At 45.2% G+C, this 23,769-nt stretch overlaps 1 protein-coding gene across 1 annotated transcript in view; it reads left to right on the top strand.

Annotated features, from left to right (window-relative positions):
- Positions 1 to 23,769, top strand: part of kcp (kielin cysteine rich BMP regulator) — a gene marked incomplete at its 5' end in the record, with an annotated part of 63,498 nt that overhangs the window by 2,839 nt on the left and 36,890 nt on the right. The window contains 16 exons of the mRNA XM_079502308.1: positions 1,164 to 1,474; positions 3,539 to 3,710; positions 7,077 to 7,359; positions 7,714 to 8,144; positions 8,242 to 8,357; positions 8,489 to 8,695; positions 9,265 to 10,433; positions 10,691 to 10,879; positions 17,183 to 17,186; positions 17,305 to 17,401; positions 18,262 to 18,344; positions 20,494 to 20,587; positions 21,078 to 21,157; positions 21,612 to 21,697; positions 22,121 to 22,211; positions 22,811 to 22,913. Coding sequence (XP_079358434.1) covers positions 1,164 to 1,474; positions 3,539 to 3,710; positions 7,077 to 7,359; positions 7,714 to 8,144; positions 8,242 to 8,357; positions 8,489 to 8,695; positions 9,265 to 10,433; positions 10,691 to 10,879; positions 17,183 to 17,186; positions 17,305 to 17,401; positions 18,262 to 18,344; positions 20,494 to 20,587; positions 21,078 to 21,157; positions 21,612 to 21,697; positions 22,121 to 22,211; positions 22,811 to 22,913 — 3,516 coding nt within the window. The remainder of the gene's footprint in view (positions 1 to 1,163; positions 1,475 to 3,538; positions 3,711 to 7,076; positions 7,360 to 7,713; positions 8,145 to 8,241; positions 8,358 to 8,488; positions 8,696 to 9,264; positions 10,434 to 10,690; positions 10,880 to 17,182; positions 17,187 to 17,304; positions 17,402 to 18,261; positions 18,345 to 20,493; positions 20,588 to 21,077; positions 21,158 to 21,611; positions 21,698 to 22,120; positions 22,212 to 22,810; positions 22,914 to 23,769) is intronic.

Below are 23,769 nucleotides of genomic sequence, written 5' to 3'. Positions count from 1 at the left end.
CCCAACAAAAGTATTGTGTGACATGTTGTTTGAAAAAAAAAAAAGAACGAAATCACACCCATGTGAAGTGAGGGGCGGTCTTATCATCATACATCATCTCATTCTGGCCAATCACATTTGCGTCCGCACCTTCGTCTTCAATGTTTGTGTTCATACAATGTTTGTGTTTGCACAAAAACTCAAAGCTGGCCATTCATTGTCAATGGCATTCAATGTTTGTATTAACACAATGTGTGTGTTTACACAAACCCTCAAAGCTATACATAGGAGGGGCTAGTGCCCCTCAAGAAAAAATAGAAAGAAAAAAGAATCACATTGACGCTTGAAAATACAGCATTTTGTCGTATTAAACTTTTCTTTGCCAAAGCATAACTTTAGGCTTCCCTGAAATTTGAACCCGATGGCGGAAACACCCTGGTTGACCTTTTTATCTGTGCTTGTTTTTCTTAGATCATATCTATGGGCTCACCCTAGATGGAAACTCCCCAAAAAAGATAGTTTGTTTATTCTTTGTTAGCTCGAGTGTTACTTATTTACAGTTCTTTTCCGTCTGAATGTTTGCTTAGATCAGAATGAGTGTTTTTTTTAATTACTTTCAGTGATAGTTTAAGGGTTTCTCAGACGATGACCCCTCCTACTTCCTCCTCATCAGTGTTGATTTCGTTAACTAAAACTATGACGAAAAATGTTCGTCGACTAACGTTTTTCACTGATGAAAAAAAACAAAAAAAACAAGCTACGGTGAGTGAGTAGAACTAAGACTAAATCTGTTCGACAAGTTCGTCAACAAATAAAAACTAGACTAAAATGTTCAGGAGAGACTAGTGGAAAAGAGATCCAGTAGATCTAAAAGACAAGTCATGTTATGCTTGATTGCATGCTGAAAATAGCAGATCTACAAGCTCACAACGCGTCGCATCACGACGCGTTGTGAGCTTGTAGATCGGCTATTTTCAGCATGCAACCAAGTCTAAAATCAGCCATTAGGACGCCATCAAGGCCTGCCAAAATACATTTTAGTCGACTAAATCAACTGTACTATAGATTTACTCGACTAAGATCTTGTGATATTTAATTCGACTAAAACAAGACAAGATGACTAAAATATGACTAAAATTAAATTAAATTCTATTCTAAATCACTACGTCCTTATCGTCATATAGACTTTCTGCCTCCGTCTGGCTCGACGCCCGCCCTTGGCCCAGATTCCAGGGATGACGACGGTAGTCGAGTGTTTCAGGAGGACATGTCCGGCAGCAGTAAACCACAAGCCCCCCATGGTTCTGGACTGGACCAGCCCAGCCATTATCCACAGGAGGCCCAGAGAGACCAGCCCCAGAGAGGTGTGGTTCTGCTGGGGCCTCCCGGATCCCCTCAGGGGGCCAAGTCTGTGGCTCAGGGAGAAGAGAGACTGCATGGACTGGAGCAGAGGCTGGAGGAGATGGCTGTCATGTTGGACATGGTGAAAGCACAGGTATATTCTGGATTTAGAATACACTGTGTACTATAGGCAAGAGGCATGTAACGATACACTCAACTCACAATGCGATATGTATCACTATATGAGGTTCACCATAGGATTTTTCATGATATTTTAAACACAAAACTATTTTCCAGAAAAATGATTTATCTCCCCCCCCGAGTTTTTTTCCACAATTTGTATTCAACTACATTGCAAAAGTAGCATTACTTTTCATTACACAGATTTCGTTGCACAGAAATTACTTAATTTCGGTGCAACAACTGTAAACATGCTTTCTTGTTTAGAACCTAGCTCGAGTTAACATGTAAAAAAAAAAGAAGCTTTCTTTGATGGCATATAGGATAGATGTAGACCTAATGAGCATCATCAGCTGTGTGTAGCTCCCCTCTGCAGGCTTACTACTGAAAGTGACTGCATGGAGTCATTTCTCTCCAAAAGCACTTGAATATGATTAAAGCTCACATTTCATATCACACACCATAATTTACTAACCCCCCTAAAAAAACAATATATATATATCGTCGGGATTTACGACGATAATCGTTGGGATTAACACTTTGACGGTGGCTAATTGTTTAATCCAGGGTCCCACCACGCGTAATACGCTAAACCCGCTATTTGTTTAATGCGTTTAATTTATTAAAAAGAAATAACCTGGTGGAAGTAGGAATATAAGATTGAGATTAGAGTCATATATAACCGTGTTTTTCTGGAGGGTCTAATTATAGCATTGTATATTATACAATGCTATAATTAGACCCTCCAGAAAAACACGGGCAAAAATCCTTGATTATTGCCACACTGACATTCACACACTGACGGCAGAAGACCACCATGAAAGTCACAAGCTGCATGCTCATCGAGAGCAGGGGTCAAGGCATTTTTAGCTAACCACCGCTCGCGTCCACGTAAAAAACGGCCAAAATCCCCGCGTGCACGCACGCATGCCATCTTTATTTGCATTATGGCTCATAATGCGCTCAAAATGCGATATTCGGGGCTTGATTAGAACTTAATTTGACTTAGATATGCTAAAAACTATGATCGCCCAGACAAACCACCTCCATTGCTTTGCTGTGTGATGGCCGACTTTTAGTTCCAGTTCAAACTGAAGTAAACATCCGCTAGCTTTTTTCCCTGGTCGGCCTGATATGGCTGACACTTCATGGGTAGAGCTTTGGCGCCCTCTGGCGTTGAAGGTGTTAAGGACACATAAACATGAAGCCAGGGGGAGCTCAGCTGGGAATCATACTGGGAAGCTTCTGATTCCCAAGCAGTCAAACTACCTCCTGAGCCACTGCCTCCCTATATGTGCGACTGACAATAATGTTCTAGAGATTAATTTTTCTCAACCTTTTCAGGCTGCGACCCGCCAAATAATCATATTTCAACTGGGGACTCGCCACCCTGACAATCACTAGGAATGGCAGGAATTGAGGCATAAATATTGTGAAAATAGCTCTACAATCTACAAGCTCTCAAGGCCTCGCAGCGCTATAGTTTGTTATTACCTTTGATTGTCTTTTTTCTTTCCTTTAAAGTATTAAAACCGTCTTAAAAAGTCCTTGAATTGTCACTTAAATGTTATCTGGGGACCCCTCAAAAATCCTGCCGGGTCCCGGCCCACAGGTTGAGAACCACTGTTCTAGATGTGGAGACAAAGGCAGAGGTCCCGTACAAGGTGCAAGTTATCAACCAACTGAAGCTCCTAATTTGATGTGACCTACTTATCTGTTGCTGTGAGAACATTTGTTTCAGTAGCACTGGTGACAGTCAAGCACAGAAAAGTCTGCTGCTTTTGAATTCACATATTATTGATATTGGAGCAATATGTGTCACAGAATACTTTTTTGTTTTATCGATCTCACCAATGTAAACTGGTTTTGTGGCTTTCCAGCACAGGGACATTGGTATGTGGGTCTTATGTAGACCTACCGAAGCACCCCCAGACAACCTTTTCATTCCCCAAGTATTACCACACAGGGAGACACAGTGTCGACTCTTGACTGTATGATATATGATCTGGCACCATTGTGTGTTTGGTTTTGTCTATAGAATACGGAGCTCCAGTCACGTGTGCAGTACCTGGAGGGGTGTGAGTGTGTGAGGCGGCAACGCTGTCTGTGGGAGGGCACGGAGGTGGAGGACGGCCAGCGCTGGAGGACACACCTGAACTCTGTGTGCACCTGCACGTCGGGACAGGTCACCTGTGAAGCTAGCATCAAGGGTAAGCACACCTTCAGCTCTGTCTCTCTGTCTGTCTCTCTCGGGTGCATGTGTTTGGTCCGACGTACTAACAGAGTCCGACGCCCTACCCAAAACCCAACCCTAAACCTAACCCCACGTATGTCGGGAGCCACGGGTTAGTTTAACCTGCCGCACATGTCGGGAGCCACGGGTGAGTTTTAACCCGGCTGCACATGTTGGGAGCGACGGTGTTGTTGGCCTAATGCAGGGGTATTCAACTGGGGCGCCACGGGCCAAATGCGGCACACGGGGCGCCCCCTTGTTGCCCCTGGAAGAATTTTCAAAAAAGAAAGGGCTAATGAAAGTTACAGGTATGGTGTGTGCGAAATGAAGTGTGACATTTCCATAATGACATGCAGTAATCCTTAACCCTATTCCATCATATTCAAGGGCCTTTGGACAGAAATGAGACAGACTCCAGTGACTTTAGACTAGAGCACTGCAGAAGGCAGGTGTGTGTGTGTGTGTGTGTGTGTGTGTGTGTGTGTGTGCGTGTGTGGTGTGCGTGCGTGCGTGCGTGCGTGCGTGCGTGCGTGCGTGCGTGCGTGTCCAGCTGGTGCTCGTTGACTGTCGTTAATGTCAAGGCAATTATGTTTATGCACTGTCAAATAGGTCTACATCTATTCTAAGGTAGCATATACCTGTATAGACATATTATCATGCTAATTACTGTGCACAAATGTATACATAAATGTTTGTGTTTGAGCACAACATGCATTTTGAGAACTCACAAATGTTTTGCACACTGTGCGGCCCCGCACACACAATCATTCTACAGTTTTGGCCCCCGGCCTAATGTAGTTGAATACCCCTGGCCTAATGCCTGTTGGACTGTTAGTATGTCTATCAAACGTATATGCATCCCACCTCTCTCACTGTCACCCACGTAAATGCACAGACACGGCGAAACATTGACGCACACTCACTCACTCACTCACTCATTCACTCTCAGTCTTAACATCACCAATTACAATCAACAGATTTATGCAGACTGACAGTGAGCAAAACATCATCATCATCATTATCACCTTTATTTATACTCGGAAATACAGTTGAGGGCAAGCCCTCATTTTCAATGTAGCCGAGGTTCACAAATACAGTCAAAACAATATTATAAATCAGGATAAATTACAAAGGAACTTAAATGCAGAACAACCAGTAAAATAAATCAATTGAAGCAGGAGCAATCACTGGAGCATTCCTTTGAATGAAACAACCCTAAACCTGAAACATGAAACCAATCCCACATTCGACCGATGTTTGAAGTAGCTAGTTTGCAGATGGCCGCTGCTGCTCTCCAAGACCCCTGTCTGTCTAGCCCCTGTCATAATGGAGGTGTGTGTCTGGCCCTGAGCTCCGACCCCATGGGGTTTCGCTGCTCCTGTCCCCCCAACACCAAGGGACCAGCTTGTCACAGGCAGCTGATACAGGTATCCCTATGCCAGAGTCCTGGATTAGTCAGTAGACTGTACGTTACTGTATGTACTGGACAATTGTCCACTCGGTAGAAAATAGAGTAGACACTTACTGTATTAAGATTAGACTGATTAGACTGAAATGCTGTGTGTGTGTGTGTGTGTGTGTGTGTGTGTGTGTGTGTGTGTGTGTGTGTGTGTGTGTGTGTGTGTGTGTGTGTGTGTGTGTGTGTGTGTGTGTGTGTGTGTGTGTGTGTGTGTGTGTGTGTGTGTGTGTGTGTGTGTGTGTGTGTGTGACTGTGTGTGTGTGTGTGTGTGTGTGTGTGTGTGTGTGTGTGTGTGTGTGTGTGTGGGTGGGTGCGTGTATGCGTGTGCGACTGTGCGTGTGTGCGTGTGTGCGTGCGTGCGTGGTTGCGTGTGTGTGCGTGCGTGCTTGTTTGTGTGTGTGTGTGCGTGGTTGCGTGTGTGCGTGCATGCGTGCGTGCGTGCGTGCGTGCGTGCGTATGTGTGTGTGTGTGTGTGTGTGTGTGTGTGTGTGTGTGTGTGTGTGTGTGTGTGTATATGTATGTATTTTACTGTGTATGTTTTGTGTAGTTTTGAGGAAATTGCTTATTGTGTGTTTGGTTATCTGACAGGTCTCCAGAACATTTGAAATTCTTGAGGTGGGTCACAATCACAATAGAATAAAGAGGGTCTGCAACCCCCTGTGCCTTTAAGGTTTGTGTTTGTTTGCTGTAGTGTTGGTAGTGCATTGTCGCCTCTCAGTTATGTGTTTGTACTCGCTTGATTATTTTGCTCTATGTTCTGAAATAATGGTTTTCAACTCTGGTCCTGGGTACTACACAGTGTTGATTTTGACAGCAAATTTAGTTTTTAGTTTTAGTCATAGTCTCTTGAATAGTTTTCATTTAGTTGTCACATTTTAGTCACCTGGAGTGTTTTAGTGTTAAGTCTAGTTTTAGTCGACTAAATCTACAGTTGATTTAGTCGACTAAAATGTATTTTGGCGGGCCTTGATGCCATCATAATGACAGATTATACACTTACACTGTGAACTTGTAGATCTGCTATTTTCAGCATGCAACCAAGTGTAAAATGACTTACACTGGATCTCTACACTAGTCTCTTCCTAACATTTTAGTCTAGTTTTTACTGTGGTTGTCTCACGGCTATGTCAGTCCTTGATTAGACCGTTAGAAGGAAATACATCAGGCTTTCCAGGATAAGAGTTGAGAACCATTGAACTGAAAGTTGGCTGTTCCTGCTGCTGTGATAGCTGTCCTGTGGCAGTGCTTGCTTATACAGTAGGCTGTAGGGTAGTTTTAGCTGTATTGGGCAAGCCCAATAGCAGTGCTTAGTTGCTTTTGTCCTCTGTCAGTATTGTGTAGAGCTGCACAATCAATGAATCATAAGTGAAATGTCCAAATGAAAAAAAGAATCACACTCATGTGAAGTGAAGGGCGCCCACTGTATTTATATCGGCCACATGACGTAATTTAGTGACCTAAACAAACATTAAAGTCCATAGACTTGGCTGGCAAATGAGTGCTCTAAACAAACATTACAAATCCCATGGATTTGCTGGCATATGACGAAATCTTCATGCATTGGAGAGGCTATAGCGCCTTTCGTTATACTTTGTAATCCACAAACTATACCAAGGTTATTCTAAACATTGCAATCGCAATCTTAAAACAGGGATGAATATACCACAATCGTGCAGCCCTATTTCCCGTACCGCTTGCCCTTTAGACATTCTCTCAGTTTTGTTGGGGATAAAACTACCGTAAGAGGCCCTTGTATCTCCTCCTCCCTCCCTACTTACTCCTAGGCATGTTGGGAGCCAATGCCAGAGAACAACAGCTGTCAGGCTGCTGGGTGGCCATTTCACCGCCGCTGGGCTTTTAACCCCGTTTCTGGCCTCTGTGAAGACTTCTACTGTACTGGAAACAGCAGCAGCAGCAGCAACAACTTCCCGTCGCTGAGCGCTTGCAGGGCCCAGTGCGTGTTGGGAGCGTGTTGCTTTCGCAAGCCCAAGCAAGGCCGCCGCCAGGACAACGACGACCGATACGCATACAACATATCCAATGTGGATGGGACACTCGTGGAGGAGGCGTATTCGGCTGACAGCTGGTACAGCAACATCGAGCTCAACCTGACCGAGCTGGAAGAGGATGTTGTCGGGATAGACGGCGGCAGAAAGAAGCATTTGGAGTAAGGCTGCACAATATACCGTTATCGTATCGATGTCGAGGTATGAACATGCGTAATATCAGTATCGCAAAAAAGGCAATGGTATCGCGATATGTCGTCGATATATCGTTCACTTCTAAGCCAGCAACATCCCTCTGTGTTAGCCTGTGACTGTGTGTAGACTGTGCGTTGTTGTTGTTAGCCCTGGTCCAGCCCTGGTTAGCCAACTAACACACTTTTTGGAACAAAGTTTAGTTTTCAATGTTGCAACACTTAAAATATAGACAATGACATTTTAACGGTAATATCGTATCGATATCGCAATATTTGGCATAAATACCGAGATATGACATTTTGTCCATATCGTGCATGCAGCCCTAATTTGGAGGCACAGCGAGAGCGCCGCTCAGGGGCAGCAGACGACTGCAGCAGCCGGGAGGAGTTCACTTACGCCTGTGAACACCTGTCCCTGACGCAGTGCCAGGCGCGGGTGACCAGGGAGCTCCCCAAGAGGTGGGAGGAGGCTGCCGAAGCTGTCAGCTTCTCCCGTGGCAGGACGTGCGCTGAAGTGAGCTGTAGTAGCCATGAAGGTTGCGGCTGCCCGTCTCGACGCCGCCGTCATCGCCTCTGGAAGTACGGGGAAAGGTTCAGGCAGGGCTGCGGCGAAGAGTGCGTGTGCACGCACGGCGGAGTGGACTGCGCGTGTGGCACACACCACCTGACCCAGCGCAAAGAGATTAGGGATCTCACGCTGAGAGAGAGGAAGTCATACCAGCGGGCGATCAGGAGACTCCGTGCCAGACCAGGTACACAACACACAGCTCGAATCTACTTGCTCTGTTTTCACATAAACAAAATTAGTCGTTTTATGTGATATGTTTAATTATTATTGCGTGTGTGCAGCTGTGTGGGAGGGCTTTGCCCAGATGAGAGCTGAGTTCTCCCCTCAGGCTGGCAGTGATGCCTACTTCCTCCCCTGGCATCGCCACTTTCTGCGGCTGGTGGAGCGCGAGCTGCAGGTTAGTGTTGATTTCGTCGACTATGACGAAATCGTTTTAAATAAAAACGACATTAAAAAAGTTACATTAAAAAAGACTACGACTAAAACTAAATTCAAATATGATGTCCAAAAATCAACACTATACTGCAGGCGTTGTCGTCGTGCCAGCTGGCGGTTCCCTACTTTGAGTGGACTGTGGACGCCGGCTCCATGCGCTCCTCAGCCGCTTGGCAGGCGGGGCTGTTCGGAGGGGACGGGGACCCGGGGGCATCAGGGTGTGTGTCCCAGCATCCTTTCCAAGGCTGGACCGCCCGCTCCCACTGGTCCCCTTGTCTCAGACGGAGCTTCAACTCCACGGTTTGGACTTTTTGACTTGCACTTAAATCATTTTATTACTAAGCTGGGTATTGCATTTACTCACTCTGTGCTCTCTATACCACTGGTTCCCAAACAGTGGGTCGGGACCCATTTTGGGTCGCGGACACATTGTCATAGGTCCCTTACTTTTTTGTTTCCCACATTTTGTTTTTAATTATTACCATTTCAAAACATTCCCCAAAAAACCTTTTTCATGAATTAAAAACAAATCCAATGTTTTTTATCCAGTAATTTCATGAAGAAATCAAAATTCCAAAATTCCATAAATTTAAAAACAAATGTTTAAGAAGTAGTGAAAATAGCCGATCTACAAGCCCACAATGCGACATGAAGCAACGCGTCATGAACTTGTAGATCTGCTATTTTCACTAGTTTGGGAACTTTGGGTCCCGGGAAAACATCTAATTTCTCTTTTAGGTCACTGGCTAAAAAGTTTGGGAACCACTGCTCTATACTTCTGCCTAGCTTTTAGCTGCTCTCAATTTTCTTTTTTGTTCACCAGCAACAAGCTTCTCTGTGGTCCTATCCTATTCCATTGTTCTCCTCAGGTGTGGCTGCCAGATGCTGTGACCTTGCAGGCGGTTATGAATCAGGGCGACTTCCAGCTGCTCTCCCGGTCATTGCAGGCCTTCTCTGGTCTTTTCCAGCTGTGGGTAGGCGGCCACATGGCCTCTCCTCTCGCTGCCTACGACCCTCTTTACCTCTCGCACGTGGCATTCATGGACAAACTGTGGACCCAGTGGCAGGAGAAACATCAGCGGACGGACTGGGCGAAGAATAGCTACGAATACAAGCAGGGTCCTAGAGGCAGCCACGCTCCGGTCGACAGCCGTTACCCTGAAACAAAGAGGCGCGTGAAAATGAAACCGTTCGACGTCACCCCCGACCACGTCATGTTGTTGTCGTCGCGGTGCGTGGTTTACGTGCCCATAACCATCGGCGCACCGTGCAACGTGACGACCTTCGAGAAACCCTCTCAAAGGAGTGACCGCACAGACGACCGCATCTTACAGAGACGTCGCATCCAGGGAAGCGCTTTTGACCCCAGCGGCTATGACCGCGGCGGCTTCGACCGCAGTGGCTGGAACAGGAGGGGCTTCGGCGCGGACGGCTTGAACCGCGACCTGATTGACGGAGAAGGATACGACGTGTCGGGTTTCAACCGCTACGGGGTGAACCGCTCCAACGTCACGTGGTTCGGGATGCGTTGGGACGGGTCATTTGAGAGCAAGAAGGAGGATGGCGAAAGCAGAGACAGAGATGAACGGAGGGACGTAGTAGAGCCAGACGAGGCCATGTCGGAGGTCTTTGGTGACGGAGGCTATAGCGTCTATGGGTTCGATCCGTTTGGGCTGGACCGGAGCGGTTTCGACGCGTTCGGCTTTCGACCCGACGGCTACGACAAAGACGGCTGCAACTGGTTTTTCGACGGGCCACACTACATGCGCTTCTATTTCCACACGCAGCAACAGCTGATGGCGACCGGCACCCGAGCTCTGAAGCGAATCGCACGCACCTGCCCTCCAATCACCTCCCTTCCCCGATACTGGGCCACCCAGGAATGGATGGCTCTCGGCCCTGAGCAGAGCAGTGCCCTGATTGGCCAACTCGAGCAGGAACGGATAGAGCAAAAGTGGGCTGATGATAGTGACAAATCTACAACAGCGACTCCTCCAAATAAATGGAATGCGTGGCTGCCAATCACACCTGACTACAGGTATTCCTATATGAGGGTATTTCATGTATCACAATTAGGGATGCACCGATATATCGGCCACATATCGGTATCAGACGATATTTGCCGCTATCGCTCAAAATCGTTTATTTTAAACATCGGTATCAGCCAAGAATTTCCATATCGGTGCGTCCCTAATCACAATACATGAAATAGTGGTTGGTGAGCGTGTAATCTGTATAAACAACAACATCAACGTCTTTTTGCTTACATACATTTCCTTCTTCCCGTCAACGTAGGCTGTGCTTTAAACTCCACTGGTTCAGCGGCTGTCCTCTTGGCTCACCTCCCGTCAACTGCCCCGACCTCTGCAGCCAGGCCCGTTGTCCCGGTTACCCCGAGGCCACGTGCCTTGTCCACAACTGCGGCTCATGTTTCACAGAGTGGCTGGATCCGACTACGGGGAGCCATTTAATATGCAACGGCTGGTAACCCTCTTCAATCTAGATACGACTACAGCACACGGAGATTTACAAACACTTTGAACGCGAACAAGAAGAGTGGGGGGGATCAGCCGGTCCGGTCCTCCAGTTGCACTTCGGTGACCGCCAGAGTTGTGGGAAGAAGTTCACAGACTTGAGATGAAACATTGGAAAAAATAATGAGGCAGATAATGGATTAAAATGAAATAATAAGACTTAAATGAAGGCAAATACATTGGAATATAATTATATAACATAGCTTATATTTGACTTTTTTTCCCCCCACTGGTGATGTCTCCGTTTGCACCTCCACGTTAGCATGCTGTAATGTACAACTTTACGGTCTTACCTGGGATTTGATGCAGGCGGTGAAATCTTTACTGCTAAGCTAATTGACCATATGCACACTGTGGCCATCTTGCCATATAAGTTAATGGCAGGGGGTCAACTAGGCGCAATTTCCCATTGACAGCCCATACATAAAAACAGAAAATTCCTATCTGATTGTATTACACAACATCAAACTCATTAACATTGCAGCTGTACGAAATGTTTGAATTATCATCTTTCTATCTGTGATATCTAAGTGCTTGTTTCATAAAAATGCACTGTAGCCTGAGCTAACGCTAGACCTTTCTGGCCTAGATGGGAGGGCCGCGGCTCAGATTTACGCACCATCCACCATCGGTTCACCGATCTGTCCGTCAGCCCCGGTCTCTCCTCCCCCCCAGTGCAGCACTGTTATTGTGTCGACCAGAAGCAGAAACCACTGGTTGCTGGAGTATACCACTCTAACGGACTGTCAAAGTTATTTCCACAGAGTCGGCACACGTTGGTTTTTTTCTTAGACGGTGTGGTGGGTTCTTTAGCCTATTCTCCTCATTTTCCTCGCATAGCCTCGTTTGAAGTTCCACTGGTAATGATTTCCTCACAGTGTTATTTTGACGGGTGCACACCGCTCAGAGCCCTGACGTCACATCATTTGAAGCGACGCCTACGCGGAAGGGTTGACTCCCACGTTTAGGCCAGTGCAGCCCATGCGTAAATCCAGGCTTTCATTTTTCGCGCAGACGAAATGAAAGCCTGGGTATCGAGGCTAAATCCACTGTAGACATTATGAGCTACTGACTGTGCTTGCACGTGATTATTTTTCTAAGTGTTTTCTAAGGATATCACTGAACGGCCCATGCATATACCACCTGTTTTGAATTTGCACGTAAGGCAGGAGGCAGCAGGACGTTGCTTTACTGAAAACGAGCGCTTCCAAACTCTGATGGCAAGATGGCCGCGGACTGCAAAATGGCAATAGTGCCTGCGCTTGCTTAGTGGATAAATTACATTGGGACCTTCAGGCTGTACCACTTGCCAACCACATTTAGATTCCACAGTATCTCAATTTCTCAGTAGAAGAGCAGGGAGACCAAATACCACAGCAGTTGTGTTAGTTACTGTATATGTTGTATTACGTTACATATTTTAACCCTCTTTGTGCTGGATAGCATATGGTCTTCAGCAAACGCCAATGCAGTCTCTCTTGCAGTCTTGCTGCCCAATGCTGCACTTGGCTCTAGGTCCACCCAAGCTCTTTAATTTCTTTCTCTACAGATCTTCTCTGTGTCTCTTTGGGTCTCCCTCGTTTTCTTTTTCCAGATGGTGTCCATCTCATGGCTACTACCCTTGGGATGGCACTTCCATTCTGCAAACATGTCCAATCCACTTCCACCTTCTGAACGTGAACACGTTTGACAGTTGGAGTCAGGCCTGTTCTCCTGTAAAGGGTTTCATTTGAGACTGTCGTGGGCCAGAATATCCTCAGTATTGTCCCAAGGCATACGTCTAGCTTGTGACAGATAGTCTGTGTCACTTTCCATGTTGTATAAATCCATTAAAACCTGAGGACGTCTTTTAAATCCAGTTTTCAGTGGTGCTCAAACTTTTTCATGTCAAGGACCCCCATCTCAAAATATTTTGTTCCAGGGACCCCAAGAAGCAAATAGGAGTTAAAAATGTTTGCTTAAACAATATATATTGTTGCGACCACGGGCCGCATTTACTATGTAATCGTAATTCCTTTCAGTGTATCGCTCAAAATCCCCCATACATGGGAAAGCCCCCATATATGTTGCCCAGGTCTCGTGACATCATGTGACATCATCAGGGATGTCATAGTAAATGTGATCTGCTGTCGCAATTAAGCCCCTATATGGAGATCCCTGATCCCTGATCCTCTGACCTCATCAAACCTTGTACTCTCAAGACATGCTCCTTATATGGCCAGTACAGAATTCATTCCATGTTGATCTGACCCCCCATGCCAAAGCGCCAGCGCTCGCCCAGCAGTCTGCCGTCAACGAGGCGGATGTGTGCACGTGACCTCGCCCTTAGGCGTCTTACTGGTTATATTGTTATATTCCCAAGATCTGCACACGTTTTCACGATTAAAAAAAATAAGTGAATCATAGACTGTGTTATGGATAGTAGACAGTTTCTGTCCATAGCTGATACACAAAGAAGGTGTGAATTCTGGATGGATTTCCACGGCTGCAGCACTGCAGAGATCTCGAGCGCATCCATCTGTTACAATAGAATTAAAAACACATGCAGTGGCAGTGTGATGATGTTAGACTGGCGTCATTGTTGAGTCACAACACACACACACACACACACACACACACACACACACACACACACACACACACACACACACACACACAGAGGCACGTGCACACATAGACATCAAAGGGGGCTTCAGCATTTTGCGTTGAAAGAATTTGATTAGAAATCCATGTCATCGCCGCATCTCCAGTAGCCAACGAGGGGTCGCGCGGGGAAAATGAGAGCTTGTAGATCCTCTATTTTAGTTAAAAGGTGCCCTTTTACGGAATTTCAGCCCCTGCCTCTGTAACACTCTGCCCGTCCCTGCACACGCGCGCACGCACGCACGCACGCACGCACGCACGCACGCACGCACGCACGCACGCACGCTGTAAACCGGGTTGTGTTTGTTCTCATGTTTATTGGGGAGACTGGAGGAATGTACATTCTGTACACTACACAATATGCGCTCACTAAACCACACTGTCCCAACAAATTATTTTTGTAGTCAGTCATTGTATGGCTTTCTTTGTCTCTGTTGCCTGTCACTATGTCTCCTCAACCTCAAAATACCTAAATCCTGTCCTTAATTGTTCCTGCATGTGGTTACTCCAATGGCACCATGTCAATATACACACTCATAGACACACATGCCCGTACAGTCGCACACACTTTGATCTTGTGTATGCTCGGTCGGCCAGAGGAAATGCCTCTTGGCTGCTGGCACAGTAGGCAGCCTTGCTAGCCTCTGTGATTAACACACACGCACACACGCACGCGCACACGCACACATTGTTTCTCTCCCTTTGGTTAGCTTTCATTAAAATGATTATCCACTGAAATGTCCGAGCTAAACCGTGATGAACAGAGAAGGCTGCAGTGCAGAGTGCAGACAGCTGAAGAGGTTTGGAGTGACGTCGCCTTTCAACGCGTTAGCTCTGTATGCCCTGTACTCACAGTATGAGCAACGTCTGCAGCCACAGGGCCCAGATTCTGTTTGTCTTTGGTGGAGGTTCTCCAGTGTAATCGACCCTGACAGTTAAACTCGCTCTCCCTCGCTCCATCAATCTCTCCTACAGTAAATCACCTTGGTGTTAATAGACTCAGCAGTGGTAGTCTTTAACCCAATGATACCTGAGACCAGATTCTACAAATACCTACTGTATGTTACTGCCGTTTATCTGTCAAGGTCCCCACAAATTATATGTAATTGGCCGCCGACACCCATTTGAAAATATTGTTCCAAAGATTTGAGTTCAAAACGTTTGCTGTGAAAGAATATATATTCAAAGATTTGCGCCACATTTTCACGATTTTTCAAAAAATAAGCAGATCTACAAGCTCGTAGCGTGGCACTCAGTGCCGTGATATGAGGTTGTAGATCTACTAAAGCTTTAAAATAATGGTTAAATTGTGTTTTTATTTTATTTTTTAAGCTAAGGTTATACATCAGATTGCGTTCCCAGTCTAAATGGGTTAATGCCTGGCACCTCTGTGTTCATGGTCACGGCCCATAAAGTGTGCGTGCGTTCGTGTGCGAAATAGAACATGTGTGCGTTACATGACGAACGCGTTCTTCTGTCATTATTGGCACGAGTAGCAGAACCAGATGTTGCACGCCAACCTAGACCCAAGGTAAGAGAGGGAGGAAGAGCAGAGAGAGAGCACTGGTGGGAAAACTACGCACATGCTTCACTTCACCCCTTTTGCAACCAGATCTTATTTTAAAGATGGAGTGCCGTGATTTTTTTCCACCCTAAAACATGATCATCAGGTCTTATTGTTATATAAGGAGGTATAATTTTTTCACCTGAACTGAAGCCGCACCCACAGCTGTAGTTGTATGATAAAGGGGGAGGGGTTAGGGGAGGGGCTGATAATGTGATGTCACTATATTACTGTTTATTTCATTGGCCCGTTTGACTGTCAAGGGTTCAGCCTCCAGGAAGAAACCCTAAATACAAAGTTAATGCACCATTGCACATAAAATGACTCCAGGGTGTCTAATGAAGTACTGTCACCCCATAGACACATGAAAAACTGGAAAAATACAAAAATTGAATAATGTTTGGGAGACAAGTAACAGTTTCCTGGGTTTTTTATGTGGGTGATATGTGTTTTTGCTATATTTCAGTATTTCAAAAGTGTCTGTGATGTTATGGACACTGGTCTCACTGCTGGATTACTACAATTACCATAATACTTTGCTGCACTCACCCCACTGTCTTACAGCCTGGGCACACTTGAACTTCCATGCGCGGACAGAAGAAGCTGTCTGTAATTTCCGGCTTTTTAGACAGCTGGTGGATGGAAATGAAGCTCCACCCACGCTTCTGCCGCTAGGGCAAGCTTTTCCGGGAATCTGGCCGACGTGGCAATCTGCCGCGTGGGTGGAGCTTCATTTCCATCCACCAGCTGTCTAAAAAGCTGGAAGAGACCCCGGGAGTCAGCTTCCATGGAATCCCTGGGAGTCAGCTTCCATGGAATCTTAGGTGTGCTCAGACCCTCTCTGAGACAACATGTAGTCCAGGAAGGAAGTGAGACCAGTGTCTGTGCCATCACAGACACTGACACACAAAAACACATATTACACACATAAAATAAAATAAAAACCCAGGGAAGTGTTTCTTGTCTCCCAAACATCATTAGAATAAGATCTGGTTGCAAAAAGGGTGAAGTGGCCCTTTAAGTAAAAGTCAAATCAATACTGCAATGTTAGAAAAAGTCCAGACTTGTAGAGATGTAGTGGAGTAGGTATAAAAAGTATAAAAGTAATAAATAAATAAATCACACTAGTGTGAACTGTGAAGTGATTGGCTCTTATCATCATCATACATCACATTCCGTGCTTAGCCATCACAAATGTCATTCCGGCCAATCACTTTTGGCAAATTCTCTTATCCGCCCTCACTTTTTAAGTTTTTATCCTCAATATGTACTTTGCTCAGCCAATCAAATGATCGCTATGGGGTGATCAGCCAATCAAATCATTGATATGGGGTGATCAGTGTTTGTGTTCACACAAACAGACAAAGCTGTGCATACTGTACTCCAGTAAAGTAAAAGTACCTCAACATTTTACTCAAGTACAGTACTTACCTTCCACCACTGAATATAGAGGGAGGGAGAGAGAGAGAGAGAGAGAGAGAGAGAGAGAGGGAGAGAAAGTAAAGAAGGTGGTGAGGATAGGACATAGGGAGAGAGAGTAGCAGTAATGATCAACACATTTACACATTTCCTTGCATGGGACCATTTCTGTCTCCTCTTCCTTGTCACTCTGTCTCGGTGTCGACAATACGAATCGTGCATGGATGCATGCCCCATTCACATACAGTACGTATGTATGCATGTACGCACACGCATCGAAATATACTGTATAATACAAAACCTTAATAAAATGTGCATCTACTGTAACTTGTCGGCACGTCTGTTTTCCAGGGTGTGAGACGGACAGTACACCCCATAATGTGTCATATAATACTATAGATGGCTGCCAGACCTGCACATGCACGGTGAGTATTTTCAACATACGCACGCACGCACGCACACACACACACACACACACACACACACACACACACACACACACACACACACAGTCATTAACACAATGGCACTTTATCCTGTCTACACACTACCTCTACTACCTCTATAAACGCGTACCATTTCCTCAGCCTCCTGTTCTCCATGTGTGTCCCTGTGTCTTGGTAACAGGGTGGTAACAGTTCTCCCTGTGTGTCCCTGTGTCTTGATAACAGGGTGGTAACAGTTCTCCCTGTGTGTCGGTAACAGGGTGGTAACAGTTCTCCCTGTGTGTCCCTGTGTCTTGGTAACAGGGTGGTAACAGGGAGTGCTCTCCTCTGCCCTGCCCTCCGCTGCAGGGCTGCAGTGAGAGGGAGTCGGTGCCTGGAGAATGCTGTCCCAGATGCAGAGGTCAGTAACATGTTGTAACATGCTGTGCCAAAACATACTGTAACGGTTAAGGACACCAAGAACAATAATAGTAAGACCTTTTTCATGGCAGCCATATTGACATATGGTTGTGTAATGTTACTTCTTTCACATGTTTTTGAGGGGCGCTAGCCCCTCCTATATTCAGCTATTAGTGTATATTTTCGTCTTACACAAACATTAAATTCCCATTGACAATGAATGGAGAATTCACGTCATATGTGTCTGAGCAAATTGGTATTTGTGTCTCTGTCTGTCTGAAACACTGTCGCTTCCCGTCACTGGCTGCACCAATCGCTCTGAATTTTCACACAGGCATTGACCGTAAGTAAATAATATCAAAATTACAAAATTATTATTAATTTTTCACTGGATTCCTTTGGTCATGATGCATCTCCCCATATACAGTACTGTAGGACACATCCATTTGCGTCTAGAAAAATGTACACGTTTGTTGCAAAAACATGATTTTTGGGGGATAAATCCCCTCCAAATTACTTACACATGATCACAGGGGTGACTTGACATTGTAATTGGCTAGCAAAATCATATATTTCCGAAGGAGTAATTGAGTGATGACCGGCCACAAAACGGCCTGGCCAATCAGCAGCAGCTATCCCGCCTCTAGCTGCTGCTGATTGGCCAGGCCGTTTTGTGGCCGGGCATCAAGTCTGCCTGAGAGTTCCCAGATGGGAGTAGGAGGGGGGAACCCAGTGTACTCTCTGCTGCCCCATCTGGCAGAGTCAGGTTATGTCAGAGCATGGTGTATTTGACTATTCATTACGATCCATTCATGCTCAGTCATTACAGCATATTTGTGTTGTAATGTGTGTTTGTGCTAGGCTGCATTCATTCTGGCATCCAGTATGACAATGGAGCCAAGTGGAGATCAGTGGAAAGGCCCTGTGATGTCTGCTACTGTGAGGTAGGTCATTGAGGTATACATCACACACTGTGATGTCTGCTACTGTGAGGTAGGTCGTTCACTTATTCTGTGATGTCTGCTATATTGTGAGGTAGGTCGTTCACTTATTCTGTGATGTCTGCTATATTGTGAGGTAGGTTGTTCACTTATTCTGTGATGTCTGCTACTGTGAGATAAGCTGACTCCGCCAGATGGTGGCAGTATTGAGTTCACAGGTAGTGCAGTCAGGTTAACTGAGGTGGGTCATTGGGTTATTCTGTGATGTCTGCTACTCCGTTCCTCACCCAGGAGTCAGCCCAGCTCCTAATCCAGACAACAGTCTTGTCAAAACTTGACTATTGCAACTCCCTCCTTACTGGCCTACCGGCATGTGCACTTAAGCCCCTCCAACTGATCCAAAATGCCGCAGCACGCTTGGTCTTCAACCAGCCAAAATTCTCACACGTCTCCCCCCTTCTCCGCTCGCTCCATTGGCTCCCGGTCGCTGCCCGCACAGAATACAAAACTCTGATGCTGGCATTCAAAGCAACCAAAGGCATGGCCCCCCCATATCTCACAAGTATGATCGTACCCTACAAACCCTCCCGCTCACTCAGATCAGCCAACGCAGGGAAGCTGGAGGTACCTTCACTAAAAACGCCGGGACAACGCTCCACACGTCCCAAACTCTTCTCCCTTCTGGCTCCAAAACTATGGAATGCACTTCCCATTGCAGTCAGAACTGCAGCCTCACTCCCAATCTTCCGCCGTAGTCTGAAAACCCACCTCTTCAGACTCCACCATGGCCCGTAGCACTTGCCCTAGCCTAGCCCCTTAGATAGCACATTATGTAGACTTAGATAGTATTTTAAACAGACTTATAGCTTGTTATGTAGACAGCTCTAGAATTGCACTTTATGTAGTCATAGCACTTTATAGTACACATGTATAATATATTATATAGTATAGTATGTATAGTTGACATAGTTAGATACTCCAATGTTACGTTCTTAGTTTACGCATGATTCATGATAACTACTTTTTATACATGTGATGTATGCCATGCTTTTGTTATTGCTTAATGTAAGTCGCTCTGGATTAAGAGCGTCTGCTAAATGCCTAAATTGTGTAAATTGTAAATTGTACTCCGCAGTGGTTCTCAACCTTTTCTGGTCGTCACCCCCCCAAAATAATCATATTTGACCTGGGTACACCCCCCCCCCCACACACACACACACACACACACCCTGACAAGCATTTGGAGTTGTAGTAGTTGAACGAGTTCAGGCATTCAATATAGACCGATTCAGAAACAGGTCCCCTGGTCGCAGCGAACGTATTTCCTGTAGGCTGAGATGACATATCTGCGGTGTAAACTCGCAGGTCTTCTACTACATTGAATGGTAGAGTGACTGATGTTAGTCTGCTCAAACGTTACTCTTTTACCTGCTTTTTACCATTAGTAACTTTACAAAGATGCCCAGAACATCGGGATGAACCTGTGTAGTTTATGACTGCTCCAACAGTGGCAAAAAACATATATATATACACTGCGGTGGCTGAGACCAGAGCCATAGAGTAATGGTTAAGACGAAGCAGTGAAAGGTCCTAAAAGATACATAACGTCAAGTCTTACCCAATACCCAATCTTTCTGTTGTATGAACACAAGGCTGCTGTACTTTATACCTCATACTTTAAATGCTTAGTATGAGGTATCAGTGTCAGTCAGTCAGTATGTGATGTCTGTTACACCCATCCTTTTTGGTGAGCGACTGTAATGTAGGTGTTGGCACAAGAATACAAACACAATCAATAGATATCAAACCACACATGTGGAAGTAGTAGAATAGTAAGTAGAATAATCATAATCAATGTATGTGTACCCCCACACTTTGAATGTTCTATTTCAGCCAATGTTTCACTGCCACTTTCTTCAGCTTCACTTAAGGCCTATTCATAGTCATAGTTTTTGGTGAAGAGGTAGGTGACCACCGAAAACTACAACATGACATCACACCGCAGTGATTATAAGCGACTCACCGCTCAGTTTTTACTAACAACTGTTTCGGTGGTCACCTCTTCACAGAAAACTGGACTTTACTTGTTGTGACACATGGTGTGACGATATGTTGTTGAGGCAGAGCCTGTGTTTCATGTGCTTCTGTTCAGGAGGGCCATGTTCACTGTGAGAGGGAGAGCTGCCACACTCCCTGTAAAAACCCCACATCTCCACCTGCTGGTAGCTGCTGTCCTGTCTGCAATGGTAGGTTCCTTTACCCAGTGGTGCTGACAGAACAGAACACATTAGACTGATTGGAGAATCAAACATACATAACAAAGGGTAATACAAATGAGAAATCCCCAAGTTTTAACATTCAATAAAACAAAAAGCCAAAAACGTGTGCATGCGTGGCTCTCTGTCTGTCAGTCTGCCTCTGTGTTTGTTTATTAAGGTACCAGCTTTTTCAATCCTGCAGCTGCTGATGTATGACATTTAAGGCAAAGCGTAGAACAGTGAAGCCTTGAATTCATAGAGAGTTTTGTGTTTTTGACGCATTCCTAAGCTAACCAATAATGTGATGACCTGCTGTGTTTCCAGTAGGAGACTCAAAAGAGTACTAGACTCTGCCGGTCATCTGAGTACAAATCTACAGATGTGTGTGTGTGTGTGTGTGTGTGTGTGTGTGTGTGTGTGTGTGTGTGTGTGTGTGTGTGTGTGTGCGTGTGCGTGTGTGCGTGCGTGCGTGATACAGGCTGTGGTGTGAATGGTCATGACTTCCCTAATGGAGCTGTGATCCCTGCTGGAGAACATTGTCAGGAGTGTTCATGTGTAGTAAGTCTAAGTCAATAAGCACACACACACGCGTGCACACACACACGCGCACACATGCACGCACATGCGTGCTACAACATCTACAACATTCTCTAATGTTGTAGAATGGAGATGTGGTATATATGTGACTACATTTGACTGGGGGACTGCCATTGTTCATGTCATATGAAAGCAGGGAATCATAGCTTCAAATTTACATATTGGTTGTTCAGTTTAACCCACCTAGCTACATGTTTAAGCATTTATTTCATATTTACATGTCGATTTCAGCTCTGACACTTATTTCAGACATGCTCTAGTATGTGAAGAGTCTGCCTGTGCTATTAACTCATTTAAAAAAAAAAAAAGTTTTCTCCTCTGGTAAAAAGCTGGAGTTTGCACGATGGCAGGCTCTCAGTCAAATCTGGTCACATATGTTCTGGGAGTTCTGAGTGTGTTTTCTCTAATGTTGTAGAATGGAGATGTGGTATGTTCTCCCCTGCCCTGTCCTGCGCTGTCTTGTCGAAACCCTGTGCACCGTGCCGGAGACTGCTGTCCACGGTAACAAACCAGCATGCGCCGCAGCTGGGCCATTTCTGGATTCCTTATAAACATCACAGTCCATAACTGCACTCTTTCTTTCTGCACATACATAAAAATGTATAAATGTAGGCTTCACACAGGTACTGGAAATACCTATAGCTACTGTATTTGCACATGCCATAGCATAGTAACATGGTTAAATGAATTTGTCTATTATTTGGATAGCACTCTTCTGAAATAGCGAGATGCAGCAAAAACCCATCTACCTTGCTTGAAATGTCCATACCGGTACATTTGATCTTGGACAAACTTGTCCTAACCCTACATATGACAAGTGTTGAGTGACATCTAGTGGTGCTGTTGAGACACTTGTGTAACAGTAGAACACAGTGGAAAGCGAAATAAACCGAATATTCATCAAGTGTTTCTTTGTGTCTCTAGATGTGAGAAGTGTGAATATGAGTCTAAAGTGTATCTGGATGGACAGGCCTTCCCATCCAGGACAGACTCCTGCCTCCGTTGCCAATGCTCTGTGAGTACACAACTACACACAGGGAAAAGGCATATACTGTATGGGCTCCATTTTCGTCACCGCTAAACCCCTTATCCCTAAACTTCTTTTCCTTTTTTTTTACTATTTTGCAAAACATTTTTTGAATAGTTAAAACGGCCAGTCTACATGCTCACGTGTCAATGTAGATTGGCTAGTTGAACTATTCAAAAATGTTTTTCAAAATAGTAAAAAAAAAGGGCAAAGAAGTTTAGGGATAAGGGTTTTAGCAGTGACGAAAATGGAGCCATATGTTAATAATACTCATTCTAGTGGAACATTTATCATTATGTATGTATATTCATTACCTGCCTGCATGAATGCCTGTGGGAAACCCCATTTAAAACTTGCTGTACCAAAAAAAAATACCAGCCACCCAGACAGATTCTTATATGCCCTGGGGCTATAGGGAAACTCCATTTAAATCTCAGTGTACTTTCTAAGATTACCAGATATCGTTCTGAAAATAATTAGCTAAAGCATACTGTGTGAGTTTTTATCTAAACAATGGCACGTTTGTTTATAATAGCTGTTCTCATTTCACCATGAGAGGTTCCTGTTGTCCCATCTGCCTTTGATAGGGAGGTCAAGTGTCTTGTGAGCACATGGATGCATCGTCATGTCCCACTCCGCCCTGCAGTCACGCTGCCAAGGTCAGAGGACAGTGCTGTCCTAGCTGTGACAGTGAGTATATACAGTACTGTACACGTCGAAGAGAATCATATGCACGTGCCCTATGTCTTGTTCAGCTTGTTATTATTATTAGGGTTGTCGCGATCTGATCACGTGATTGGAAATCGGGGCCGATCACATCATTTTGAAATGATCGGAAACAGATTAAAAAAAGAACGTAATCGGGACATCCCTAGTATCAATATTATATCCATATCATGATATTAGATTGGATATCGTCTGTGATTTTGGATACTGTCTGTACTGTTGTGATATGGCATAAATGTTCTATAAAAATCGGCAGATACTCAAAATCAAATGATCGGAATTGGATCCGGAGCAAAAAAACGTGATCGAGACATCCCTAATTAATTGCGACCGTAGGTCGCATTTACTATGAAAACCTGCATCTCCCGTCCGTCAGTTACTTAGTCACCCCACACCTCCATATACTGTATGGTCACGCCTCGTGACATCACACCTCCATATATGGTCACGACTCGTGACATCATGCTCGTGACATCATGCCTCCATATATGGTCACACCTCGTGACATCACGCCTCGTGACATCACGCATCCATATATGGTCACGCCTCGTGACATCACACCTCGTGACATGTCACGCCACCATATACAGTATGGCCATCTCCATACTGTATATGAAGATCACGACACTGACCTCATCTAACCCTGGATAACCATACATGGAGAAGACTGGATCATCACCTAGATCTGCATATATGGAGCCGGCCAGCAACTCTACATCTGACCTCAAACCCTTAGATCTCCATATATGGAGCTGACCTGTTCTGACATGTTGATCCATCCCCACCCATCCCTCCTGTTCTGACATTCCATATGTTGATC

The sequence above is a fragment of the Electrona antarctica genome, assembly GCF_951216825.1.
Source record: "Electrona antarctica genome assembly, chromosome: 5".
Taxonomy (NCBI): domain Eukaryota; kingdom Metazoa; phylum Chordata; class Actinopteri; order Myctophiformes; family Myctophidae; genus Electrona; species Electrona antarctica.
The sequence above is the reverse complement of the archived record's forward strand: the minus strand, read 5'-3'. Positions and strand labels throughout refer to the sequence as shown.